The sequence below is a fragment of the Alosa alosa genome, chromosome 4 (genome assembly GCF_017589495.1).
Source record: "Alosa alosa isolate M-15738 ecotype Scorff River chromosome 4, AALO_Geno_1.1, whole genome shotgun sequence".
In the NCBI taxonomy this organism is placed as follows: domain Eukaryota; kingdom Metazoa; phylum Chordata; class Actinopteri; order Clupeiformes; family Clupeidae; genus Alosa; species Alosa alosa.
Genome location: NC_063192.1, coordinates 33,326,454 through 33,340,867, shown reverse-complemented (window position 1 = coordinate 33,340,867; position 14,414 = coordinate 33,326,454). Strand labels below are relative to the sequence as shown.

The 14,414-nt window shown below is 40.1% G+C and overlaps 1 protein-coding gene across 1 annotated transcript; it reads right to left on the bottom strand.

The window, feature by feature from the left end:
- Nucleotides 1–12,217: 12,217 nt before the first annotated feature.
- LOC125293807 (probable N-acetyltransferase CML1) lies at nt 12,218–13,909 on the bottom strand. The gene is made up of 2 exons (XM_048241936.1): nt 13,786–13,909; nt 12,218–13,244 (listed from the first exon to the last, which is right to left on the bottom strand). The coding sequence occupies exons 1-2, from the start codon at nt 13,802–13,804 to the stop codon at nt 12,505–12,507; spliced, it is 759 nt and encodes a 252-aa protein (XP_048097893.1). The 5' UTR covers nt 13,805–13,909; the 3' UTR covers nt 12,218–12,504.
- Between the last annotated feature and the right edge of the window lie 505 nt (nt 13,910–14,414).

Genomic DNA, 14,414 nt, shown 5'->3' with positions numbered 1-14,414 from the left:
ACAATGAACATGCATCACTTACAGTTTTTCTCAGTCGCTTTGGTGTTTTTCTCAGATCAGAATGAAAATTCTCATAACTATAGGTTCAACCTCCACAACATTTAGTCATTTGTGCACATGGCAATTTCTCCTTCCTCTGAACAAATTGCAAATACTTTTGGACATGTACCAGTTGCTTTCATACAATTCTCTGCTGTTTTTTAACATTATCATTTGCTTATGTCATGTCAGTCAAAATGAATTGTACTTATGGATGCTGAATAGTCATTCCCAATTAAACTAATAGTCTTCATTTCATTGCTTGAGTCATTACATACAAAATTGTTGAACTAGTTATCAAATTCTGTCACAATGCTGTAGAATTGCAAAGAGCATATGGAAAAACATGAAACGTACGTATTCAGTGTCTTGTACTCACTTACTCCCCTAACTACAGCAATGTTTAACTTTACTGTAGTTTTCAAATGGCTGTAGTGCATAGTATAGTGTATGCTGTCTTGAGCATGTTCAGGTAGTGTCACCGAGTTCTGACCTTTTTTTTTGCATTGGAAAACAAAGAGAATAAACTGTCATAATGAAAACATGACAAAGCCATTTGACTATTTTGTTCATAAACGATGGTGTCAAGACTTCTCATGTTGATGACACTGGCAGTTTCATTGACATGAAGACTTGCTTTTGAGGAATGGACTATCCATTTTGAGCAAGTGACGTGCTTTTGCAGGTAGTCCACTAGGTTTTGCAGTTTGTACTAATTGTTTTGAGAATTGCACTAACTGCTGTGCAAATGTTAATAGTGATGTGAGAAAAGCACCAAAGCGACTGAGAAAAACTGTAATAAGGAATAAGCTCTCATGGAGCTTTGATTAGCCCAAACACCTCTGGTTTGGCCATAGAGACATCTCAATGGAGCGACTCCAGACCGAATTTCCCAAATTCAAATGTTATCGGCAGATAGCGGGGATACGTCACTTCTGTTGATGTTCAAACAAAACAGAGAGCTAGCTTGCAACTCCCTCCCCCTCCCTCCTGTGCAATTAAAACTCTCCTAAACGTGCATCTCGTCAGTTATTGGTTGAAACACTTTATTTTGCCTTTGAGTGGGTTGCCTTTGTTGGTAGCAATTGTTTTTGTGTACAGATCTCAGAGCCTAGGCTGCCTACAGAGACGCATTTTTTGACGGCCTGCTTATGGGGCAGACAGCTAGCAGATCGTTAGGAAAGATTAGATGAATGTGATCATTTATGTTTGGGCCTTTTATGGGCCTGAAATCGCTGATACAACCTTTACGTAATGTACTTCTGATCAAGAAATGTAGCACTTAGATACAGTTAGTACATATATGCACAGTCAAGCTACATTTATAGTTCGACTTTAATTCACGTTATTTGGAATACAGTCCTTGGCCCAGTATACAAGCATGGGAGGGGAATCGATTTATTGAGCGAAGTGTGTCCGACTCCATTATGCCGATGATATTATTGAGCGAAGTGTGTCCGACTCCACTATGCTGATGATATACGTTAATAATACTTGTTCGTATTGAGCTTTTCCGGTTGACCTATTACATCACAGACCAAAACAATTGACACAATTTAGCTGGTGGTAAATTGATACCATGTTAGTTCATGAATTGGATAACAATACAGTTCTGTACTGTAGCCTACACTTAATTTGTTTTACAAATGAGATGCACGATCCTCCATGTGTTGACTTGAGTAATTTTATTTATTAAGATTTCAATCCGACTAATATGTTAAGATGCATTTTAAAATGAACACAGTACTGTAAGTAAGGAATAACGGCCACCGAGGTGTCCTGTTATACGGAATTAATGGACGAGGGCGAGAGGCAAAGAACTCCCCGACGCGCAACAGAGGGGAGTTGCCTCAGCCCAAGTCGTCTCCGCAACCGCTAGTGCTAAAGACGAACAGACAACCCATTGAAAGAGCAGAACATACACTTTCAAATGATAATTTGGTTATACATGCATACAACATACCATTATAATAGCCTAATTTGAAACATGTTTAATTTGAAATTAATAGGCTATAATGTCTATAATTAGCAATAATAGGCTAATCGGTCTTATAGGTAACTTGGTAGCTCATCTGTATATACAAAATGTCAACAATATAGTAGGCTATAGAATGTTGGGAATGGAGGTTTAAATTGATCAGGCTACTCTAAGCATTACAGTTAATAGTTATTACCCTATAAACATCTCGGCCTACAGATTCACCATACAGATTCATTTTTTTCAAATGACATTGGAAGAGTGATACAAGCCTATTAACAAACTGGAAACACATTAACCCAACATTGAGACACATTAGGCCCTACTATATTGAGATATACATTACTGTAGCCAACCTATTTGTCTGTATAAAAATAGCTGAATAGACTCTTCTGCTGGCAATATGAACTAGACAGTATTTTCATGTGAATTGCGTCAAGGAATGATGTATAATGACTGTCTAACACAGGATAAAAAGAGGTCACAGGTCAGTTTGGATATCTTGTACAACATGGGCACTATGGAATAATGCATTAATAGCATGGATGTGGAGAAATCTCTTACTTTCAGCATTAGAAGTATTATTTAGTAAAGTAGTATTTTGAAATATGGCAGCTTGCGTAAGCATTAAAAGAGTAGAATATGAATGTATTTAAATATCTAAATCTCTAAAACTGACCTGTGGGTACCATACCTTAATGGAACCACAGGCATTATGTAGTGTCCTCACTCCACACACACACACACACACACACACACACACACACACACACACACACACACACACCTCTTTGACCCTCATATACTGAAGGATCTCCTATTCACCACTGCCCATATGACCTTGTGATAAAACAGCTGCTGGAGTGAAAATGATGAATTACAGGAAAATAAATAAAAGCAATACATTTTAGAGAATGGTTCATATCAGATTTCAAGAAAAAAAAAAAATCCATTTTAATGAGACACCTGGTTCAATAATCATAAGAGTCGAGTGTAAGGACCTGATTACCTGCCTCAGATCCCTCCAGGTGGCTGGAGCAAACACACTGGAACATCACCACCTCAATTAAAACACCCATACTTCCACATCCTCCAGGCAATTATGAGGCCTGAAATATTTATGTTCAGTTATGTTGAGAGTTTTGAAACTTCTAATTTAAAAAAAAAGAAAATCTGTGATTTGATCTGAGTAAAACTGACTTTCCCCTCTAACGCATTGTAAGTAACTAACATACACTTGATATGACTTTTTTTGCTGTCTTTTTTTTACAGTAATCAGTTCTAAATTATCATGGCATGTTTGATTCATAATACAACATAACATTAGCATCAAGTTCCTTACCTTTAACTCTAATGTCAAGTCTAACTATATCAGTGAATCACATTTAGAGTTCAGTATTGAACATGCCACAAAGAAAAGGTTAAATACAGAGAACATCATTCATCAAATCAGTCATTATATGGCCTTTCTTTTCCTTTCTTTTTGACAGCTGTGACTAAAAAACAATGGTGGGGTACAATTGGTACCAATTGGTATTGCTATTTTTCCCCCCATAGAGATCATTAAATGACGGGTTTGTGATGAATTTTCCAATAGACAACTTCAAAGCCTTAACCCTTAGAACCCAAATGACGCAAAGTACGTCAAAAAACACACCCTTTCTTCTCTGTTACATTGCTCCGCGACTGTTCATCGCAACGAGATGAAACCTTTATTGCATGACAGAGAAGAAGTGGGGCTTTCCAAAGAGACTGCGCACTTGTCTGTACGATCAAGTATGAAAATTATCATGAAATTAAATCAAATTGCATCATATTTACAGTCTATACTTCTCTGCGTTCACCTGCGCACCCATAATCCAACACTATCGTGTGTTTCTCTATGCCAAAACATGTTCATAATCCAGTTTTGAGATCCTAGCAAATTCCTGTATGGCATCCAATTCAAGGCTCACATTGCATCCCAATTTGTTCAACAAAGAAACACCTTTTTTGCCTTTACTTTGTTCATGGCAATGCAGTAAAAAGTTGAGAATCATCATGAGTGGATACACCATAGTCACACATGCTAACAGGCAAACTTGGGTCAAGTCAGGTCAGATCAGTTCGTGTCACAGATATGGAGCGCAGAATGGTAATTTTTCATCACACACCACATATTTCTGTAAATTGCTCAGCCCCAGAGTATCCCTCCAACATGGCAATTACATTGCCCGATTCAGGACAGCCTGCCCTACACACACATGAAATGCATGTGGAGCTATGACCTTGCTGTGGTGAGATACAGGTCAAAATATAAGAATTTGAATACATGAAATGATGGCAGATCTGGATAGCTTAGACTCTACTGAAAAAAACAATATATAATATGTGTGTGTGGCACTTACAATGACCAGAATAAATCCTTATGAATAAAGGTAGTGAAAATGCCCTAAAAACAGCTTAGGGTTCTAAGGGTTAAACTTGGAAATTATGTAAAACTAGATAAGCTTGCCCCAGGAAGACACTTAGCGTGCCTGACCCTAGGAGTCAGCCCAACTTTCAGGTGTTATTTTTGATGGTTGACGTCTCATTGCATGTCTTGTTGAAAGAAATGCATTTTTGAAATTGAGAATGAGGAGGATAGAATATTTTCTCCACTTTAAGTCAGTGGCAGGTTGAGAAGACCTACATTCTGATACACAAGTCACCACTGAAGATGCATCATTGACCCCAATGATAAAGCATGTCGGTAAGATTTGAGGGTAACACAAGGGTTAATGTAAAACATATAATCCTAAACAATTAAGATTTGAGCAGCCATGATTAAAAGGGGGAGGAAAGTCACCAAACCACTGTGGTGCCAAGGCAAGCCCATCAGTCTGGGCAAAGCTAAAGTACCCTCTCAAAGATTCCAGCTCCATTGATCCACTTTAGAAGTGGATGTCCATCAAAAGTATGACCAAGATGCACCAGAAAGATACTACATTGGGTAAAGCCAACCTGCACATCACCTCTGGAGAGTTACAGACCTCGATGGCATGCATCTGGAATAAATCTACATGCGTCTACAATCAGACAAAACTGGAACAGACACAACGTTCATGGGAGGTGCTAAAAGAAAGCCTCTGCTCTCAAGAAAGAACAAAACTGCCCGATTCAACTTTCAAAGGCCTCTTGGAAGTTCATTCTCTGGACAGGTGAGTCAAAAATAGAATTATAGTAACAATCCAAATCGCCATGTTTGGAGGAAAGCCAAGACTGTATACCAAAAAAAGATCCCCTCTCAACAGTTAAGCATGGTGGCGGAATTAAGCTGGCGTGGAGCTGCTTTTCTGGGTCCGGACCTGGATGGCTCTATATCATCCAGTGAACCATGATTTTTCACCCCTATCGACAAATTCTTGATCTGAACCTCATGTCAGTCAGGGAGATGAAGCTAAGGAGGAAATTTTAATTTACAACAGGACAACAATGACCCTATAAGCATTCAAGCAAAATGACCAAGGAATTGGCCTAGTCAAAGTCCAGACCTCAATTCAATATAAATGTTCTGGCTGGATCTGAAGCGGGCAGTACCTGGCAGTTGTCCCTCCAACCTCTCTCAACTGACTGAGTTCTGCAAGGACGAGTAGGCAAACATCCGCAGAAGCAGATGTGGGACCCTGGTTCATGGGTGCAAAAGGAGGTGCTACAAGAAATTAACTACATGGTTTTACAAATGGCATATTTTGAGTTTTTGTGAGTTAAACCACTTTTGTTGAATATATAATGAAAATATATATCATTCTTTTGTTTCTGTTAATTATTTAGAAGGTCGGCTTTACATGTTCATTAAATACGTGTATTTAAATTTTTTGTAAAAAACAACTGACCATGTCTGAGGGTTCACAAACTTTCAAGCAGCACTGTATACAGTGTAGGCCTACCACTTTTAAACCACTGATTAAAACAAATAAAAAGGGTTATAAGAAATGAGTCTTTTGGTAAATTAGCATGAATATTGGTGAATATCATTTAAGAAGATTTTTAGGAACTTCTTTTTTTCCCCTTAGGAATCTACTTAAGATTTATCTTAAGAAAATGTTCATGAATCCAGTCTGAAATGTTGTCTGAGCCAACTACTAACGTTGGCAAGTTAGCAAGCTAACTACACTCCACTGTTTTGAATGGACACATCTCATGAATCCAAACATGTTTAGCCTAATGTTTTTACTGCTGCTTTACTGCTACACTTGCCTAGAAATCTAGACGCGCCCCTAGCGGTCTAGCAACTCTCCGTTGGCTTGTGAGCTCCAGAAATCGAAACTTAATCAGGCCTTTGAAATCGTGTATAGAGTCGTTTGGTGGGCTTAACATAATGATTGATGGCAGAGTTGCAACGGTTTGGCTTGAATTCCCTGCTACTTGAAAACAAATATCCTATTAAGGCCCTATTTGCGTGCAGAGGGAATTTGAAAGACAACTGATTATCCCGCCCCTCGGACTGAGCACTGCGAACAGTGAGTGCCCAGACCCTACATTTTAATGTGGGTCTGGCTCGCCAGGCTACTGCTACACTGTTTTTCATGCTATATTAGCACACATGACCAATGGCTTCTGCTACAATACTGAATGGCTGTAACCCTATTACCTCAACCTATTCTTGCACTTACATGTACATAGTTTTTTATATTACCTTGTCTACATTATACTTTACTCTCTTATTTGTCCATATTATTTATGCTGGTCTCTAGACCTTATTCTTGCACTGTTGCACTACTGTTGGACTACTTTTTGCACCTTCACCATGACACTCACTCTCTTGAGCACCTTACCATGCACACAGAACTACAGGACTACTGTTGGACTACTTTTTGCATCTTTACCATGACACTCACTCTCTTGAGCACCTTACCATGCACACAGAACTACAGGCCAATCCCGGCCCTATCACTGCAAGCGTCTCATGCTTGATCACCCTCAAGCACACTGTGGATTTTTTTTTCATTTAGTTTATATAGTATATTTAGTATTTAGTTTTGTTAGTTTTTCTTATCTTCTACTGTCTCTATTGTACAGTGGAGTTTGGTTATATGTTGTGTATGATGTCTGGATGCTACTGAGACCTTGTATCTCCCCTTGGGGATCAATAAAGTATCTATCTATCTATCTATCTATCTATCTATCTATCTATCTATCTATCTATCTATCTATCTACATCTCTATGACAACCTAAGAGATCCCTGTGAGGTTCCCTGTGCATTTTACACCCTGTGCAGTGAGTAGGGAGTAGGAAATATAGCGTAAGGACCCGATCGGTACGCAACCTTAGCTAATATTACCCATTGATGGGCCTACTGCCTGGAGTTAGGCTTACAATGCTAAGGGATGAATGGACAGACAAACAAAATGTCACATATGTGGTGGACAGTTTGAAAATGACATGCTTCTTTGAGGTAACTTGCATAGCCTACATTCTTATTTTGGCGTTACATAGCAGATAGTGATTGCTAGAGCTTGCAGAATCTCATATTCCCTCCATCTCCATACAAAAATCCCTTTCTTTGGGGGGGGGGGGGGTTACAATAGTTATAGGCTACTAGTAGTGTGTGTTGGAGGCCTATGCTTTTGTGCCTAGGCTGAACTGCCAATAAAACAAATGTACAAAACAATTATATTTGACAGTCAGAAACATTTCATTGAGGGACTGATCCTTCCTCAGTATGTGATTCCTTCTACAATTCTGTCTTAATCGTGCACGACTCCATGCATATTGCCATGAGGCTACTGCTATAGGCGTAACTGGCTTTGGAGAGCCTAATGTAAGCAGATCTCGAAGTGAGCCTCGTCATTGGCTGTGAAGTAATTCATTATTCATGTGGATGTCCAGAAAACCATGAGGGGGCGCTAAATCTGCCAAAAAGGACCGTTTTATTCTCCAGCCTAATTATAGGCTGGAGAATGGGCAGCTGTGGCCCACTGGTTAGCACTCTGGACTTGTAACCGGAGGGTTGCGGTTCGAGCCCCGACCAGTGGGCCGCGGCTGAAGTGCCCTTGAGCAAGGCACCTAACCCCTCACTGCTCCCCGAGCGCCACCGTTGTAGCAGGCAGCTCACTGTGCCGGGATTAGTGTGTGCTTCACCTCACTGTGTGTTCACTGTGTGCTGTTTGTGTTTCACTAATTCACCGATTGGGTTAAATGCAGAGACCGAATTTCCCTCACGGGGTCAAAAAAGTATATATACTTATACTTGTATATGGGCTTGTGAAGTAACATCTAAGCTGCATACCTACTGTGTTAACATCACAGAACAAGGAACAAAGCTCTGTTCATCGATTCCATCACCACTTTAAAAGTCCGACTCAGACATGAAATGAATCAAGTGAAACTAACTTGCTAATACAATATGTCATTGAAAGTGGTATTGCTTGTTTTGCAATAATAACACAGAATACACATCAAAGTTATCTTGACTTTTCTTGCTTGTTCGATTGCCCTTTCTCTTCTGCTGAACAAAGAAAAAACTGAAGTAATTATATTTGGTAAAAATGAGGAAAGACTTAGGGTTGCCACTCTCCTTGACACAAAAGGGTTGAAGGCAAAGGATACTGTTAAAAACCTTGGTGTATTAATTGACAGTGATCTAAATTTCAACAGCCACATGAAAGCGATAACTAAATCAGCTTTTTACCACCTCAAAAATATTGTCAAACTCAGATGGCTGATGTCAAAACATGACTTAGAAAAACTCATTCATGCATTTATCTCCAGCAGGGTTGATTACTGCAATGGACTGTTCACAGGCCTTCCTAAAAAGACTATTAAACAGCTTCAGGTGATACAAAATGCAGCAGCTAGGACTCTAACAAAAACTAAAAGAACTGACCACATTACTCCAATTCTTAAGTCCTTGCACTGGCTTCCAGTAAGTCAGAGAATTGACTTTAAAGCACTATTGCTTGTTTATAAATCAGTAAATGAAGCAGGACCTAAATACTTGTCAGACATGCTTCAGCAGTACACACCTTCTCGCCCCTCTCAGGTCCCAGGTGAAAAACCTGCTAGTAAAACCTACAGTTAGAACTAAACATGGTGAAGCAGCTTTTAGCTGCTATGCGGCTCAGCTGTGGAACCAACTTTCGGATGACATTAAAAAAGGCCCCAACTGTAGCCAGTTTTAAATCTAGACTTAAGACCAAACTGTTCTCAGGCGCTTTCTGCTAACTGTGCCGAAGTTACAAATTCTGAATCTGCCTCGATAATTATTCTACTTTGTCTTTTATTACTTTTTTTTACTACTTTTGCCTTTGTTTTTGCTTTTACTAATTATTCTTTTTATTTTTAAATGATTTTACCTTGTGTTTTATGTTTTCTTTTTTATTATGATCTTTACCTTTTAACTATTCTTTGACTATATTGCCCTTCTATGCTTTTATTTGTTATTATCGTTTGGTTTTGTTTATGTAAAGCACATTGAATGACCTCTGTGTATGAAATGTGCTATATAAATAAACTTGACTTGACTTGACTTGACTTTCTCTTGAAGAACAACTATAATGTGCAATTTGGACAATTAATTTACCAACTATGTTTTTGTTTTGGAAGAATGGCAATAAACTCAGTTAAAGCTAAACTGATTTATATATCCCAGGATAAGGGCTGAAGCATCACCAGCAGGATCAACACCTGTCCACTGGCTGGCTGCCTAATATTTTTTGACAGGCCAGGCGGTGATGATGGATGTCATTGATGGATGTGCTGGGTTATGCATCTCAATTGTTCGATTCAGGTTCTCCTTCGCCAGGCCCCCATCTTGTTTGATGTGGGAGGGACTCAGTGGGCTGCTAAAGAACAAATGAGATGGAGGACAATTATTCCAAACGTATGGCTATATTGTGAAATGTGTCAGCGTCATTTGATACATGTTTGGGTTTTTTATCACTGTGAAACTACGTTACATATACATGTGTATACAACCAAGGTTATAATAAGTATGGCACATATATGACAATACACACACACAAACATACAGACAGGTCTTACTGTTGCACTCACACTTGGGGTCAGGGTGCAAACATAAGTGTGAGTGACAACCACCAACTGTCGATGGGGAACAGGATTATAGGTAATTAAGAACCATCTCAGCCAAAGGGTCACAGAAATCTAATTATCACACATCACACACACACACACACACACACACACACACACACACACACACACACACACACACACACACACACACACACACACAAAACAAAAACAAAAGATTATCAGACTTGTTATTAAAAGCCTAATTTATTTCCATTATGGAATACACTTGCAGGCTTAATAACTGCCTTTCACTGGAATAAAGACGAATTACTGCAACTTTAAAAATGTTCTTTTTAATCTTACAAGGTGAAGGTATACACAGTGATGTCCAAAGGGAATGTTTTTCGCTCCGAGTAGCATGTCTGACTCGAACTCTTACAGTAATCTTACCTCTCCTTAATGAATGCTTCAAGATTCCTTGGTCATTCACCTGTATAGTCCACATGTGCGTCTGCTCATTTTAGATTTGTATGTAAATAGTGTAGAGCATCCTTGGGGAGGGATGTAACTAGTGTACAGCATCCTTGGGGAGGGATGTTTGTAAATAATGATTATGAGCGTAGCGGTATAAGGATTGTCAATTTGTTTTTTTCCTTACCAAATATAAATAAATATTTGGTCAGTGATTTCCGGGATACCGACACACCGGGGCACATGAAACTTGATGGGCATGAAACCCCAAAAATGCTGTTTTTCCTAAATAACTACCTGAAGCGTGGCACCGAGGATGGCAATATTTTTTATGGTATGTTGTTCTCAAGGGCCCACATCAACCTAGCCCATAACCACTCATTTGTGATTTGCACCCCCTCCCCTCTCCGTATAAAATGAAAATGCAATACTACACGGCTTTAATCACCCCTATTTTCATGTGTATGATTAACCTCTTCCTCTAAATCCTCTGGAGGTGTGCCAAGTTTTGTGGAAATCTGTCCATAGGGGGTCATACAATAAATTAATTAATGTGTACATTTAGTGACTGTGCACACATACAAACACACACTCACACAAATTCACAAGAGAGAATGTGCAGGATTGAGCAGCCCGAAAAGTTGAAAACTACAGATTTCACTGCATAACTAGAGATTGCACCTATTGCATCATTGAACCCAAGATTCGCACACAAGATGACAACATTTTTGTGGTTTGTTAATGTCAACGAGTCGCATCAACCTAGTCCATAAGCACTCATTTGATGTTGCACGTCCAGTTAAACAATGTAAATGGGGACACACATAACCTGGATCACACACATGCAGGTACACACAGACACACACACACACACACTTACACACACACTTACACACACATGAGCTGCAAGAGTAGGGGATGGAGTAGGAGATGGAGACAAATCGACATGTGTGATTTATTTTTGTGGAGAGAATGTGCAGGACTGTGCAGCGGTCATATTTTGATTTATTACTATTATTACTACTTATGTTTTGACTCCTGACTGAAATCATGTAACCCTGTTGAATTGACAGGACTTTGTAAAGCAACAGCTTCTTCATTGTCCTGATTTCTCTGCCTCACTACTTAATTGTCAATCACATGAATTTTGGGTCAATTTCATGAGTCAAGGGGGTACATTTGGCAGAATGTCAGGTCTGTTCGGTGGTCAAAAATGACCGTGCCATTCAGGGCAAAGAGGTGAGCAATCATGAGGGTGCCAACCGTATTTATGAAAACAAAGTGTGGTGGCAACGGAAGTGGAACATGGCAACAAATCCTCACATGAATATTAAGCCACTGAGTGTGATGCCTGCCATGTTGCCATTCTAATTGTTAGTGTTGCATAGAGGTAGGAATGGCCATAGTGGTTTATCCCACTGAATTAGGTTAATCTCCATCACTAGTGTGTTTGAGAACAGAGGGCTCTTTATTGGCTTCTAGCGTGAGATCACATATGTGCACTCGGTATTGCCTGGAGGAATGTTAAACCCTGATCACTCCCGCACTATTGCGTCTTTCAGTGGTATTTTAAGCAAAGTCTTTTGAGGTCTTAGGAGTCAGCTGGCAGTAATGCCTATGAGGCAGTGGCACTCACTGTTATCCCTGCAAAGGAGCTTAAAGCAAACTTTTCCTTATTCCTTCATATTTTCTCACATATGGGCATGTATTACTCAATTGAGGAGAGAGCAGCATGATGGTTTTATGGTTTATTACACATATTTATAAATTTCAGTGCCAAATCCAGCCCACTCTATCTCAAAGTGGACTTTTGAGGTTTTAATGAAGGCTAGTTTTAAATAAAATTTCAGACATAAACCCAACCAGACCTTTGTAGTTATCTTTGCAATCTTGAATTTCTCCCACAATTTGGCCAGATGAAGGACTTGGTTTGTGGTGGTGATGTTTGTATGTGTGAGAATTAGATTTTTAGTGGGATAATTGTCCTGTGATCTGAGAGTTAAAGAGTGTGTTTCTGTTTTCAGATGACCTTCTCCATGCGCAACACATTGATGCGTGCTAGTTTAGCCATCCAGCGGTTTGAGTGTGTTTTGCTGTGGCTGGAGGTCTGGACAAAGCCCATCTTCTTGGAGAGGGCAAGCGCTGCAGCCTGAGGAGAGCTGGTCTCCAGGACGATGCTGGACAGGCCTTGCTCTTTACAGAAGTGGATAGCAGTCTGAAGCAGCTGGGAGCCGAGACCTTTGCGCCGCAGTGGGAAGGAGACCGCCAGCTGGAACACCTCCCCGTAGCTTCCATCTCCGTCATCAGTTGCCATGGTACCTCCATTCCAGCTGTTGCTCCTCCTGCCGTCTGCGTCGTCCCCTCCCTTATGTGCCAGCACGGCCACCGCCCCGGCGATCTTCGATGTGCCGTTAACGTCCATCTCTGCCACCCAGAAGTTGTTACTTGGGTTGTCCAGGAAGTGAGCTTGCACGTCATCCATTTCTCCAGCCAACTTCCTGTTGAGGTAGCCCTGGTAGATCTCATTGCAACAGTAGTACACCAAGCCAGCCCAGGCACCACCAAATAACAGTGCCTGAAAGTAAGAGCTCCCACCCAGCACATAGCCAGCCATACAGATGCTGAGGGCCACACCAATGTGGTCCGGATCACTCATGGCCTTGAAGAAGGCCGGATAAACATGCTCCATCACCCCAAAACGAAACAGTGAGACCACCGATGCCTTATCTGTGGGTCTGTATGGACGAATGGAACAGGGCACTAAGAAACCAAGAGAAAAGTGCAGAGAAGAGGGTATTTCAGTTAATCAGGATTTAATCTGGCTGGTTTAGACATTAGAAAATACCACTGTGTTGCATAATGACTTGATCCCGGAGATAATGAGCCATTCAGAAGAATTTGTCCATTTCATGTTAAATGGAAAGCTGGCAAAATGAATGATCTCAATATCTAAATAACACAGACCACCGCGATTATCTGAATAAACAAAATGTAATGGTCAAACTGTTTTTTTCCCCATTTCAAACACAGACTTCCTTTTCTTAACAGTTATCTATATGTGTCTGAGTCCATAATAAAACAATGGTATATGGACTTTTAGGCAGCATCAAAAATGGCAAAAGTCACACATTATTGTACTAAATTTATACATTTACATTCTGTTGCTATACGTTCACTGAGCAGATTGGATAACATATCAAAGACTTTGTACATATTGTAAGTACTTGTGAAAATATCCCACAAGTATTCATATACATTTGCTATACAACCATAATCAAATGATTTATTATGTTAAACTTACAGGTACTGGTTTGTGCCATTGTGCGTCTTGTCTGATGTCCCTTCTCTCTCACTCTTCTGTGTTGGTCAGTTTCCCCCTCCTCACCCTCTCTCTATGGACACTGCAGTCCCTGTGCTGTTTCAAGACCATTCACAGAGTGGCCTGGACACTGTCTGAGCATGCTCACACACACACACACCCACACACACACACACACATACACACACACACAAATGGCATTTCACAAGACTGGCCCATAAGCTGGGTCTAGTGAAGTAGTTAAGAACAGTAAATCCTTATCTTGATTTTGCCATGACTGAGACTGACTGAATGAACAACCTCAGTCTGGGTATGAAATTTGATTGGCAGGTTGAACTGTTTGATGGTTGTTCCTGACAGATAGTCATTGTTGGACAACTGTGGAGTGGGTAAGACTGTTTTTAGTGCCAGGCTAACACATACTGATGACTTGCGCTAGCCTAGCACCTGTGAACACTGCAACTAGAAGGACTGGAGGAAACGTGTTGAAAACAGTCTCCACTAATAAATATCACACTTGCTAACTTGGAAATGAGGTTCTATGTCCAAAATCCTGAACACCCCTTTAAACATTGACGTGAACATGAAATGAAACAACACAGAACAATTGA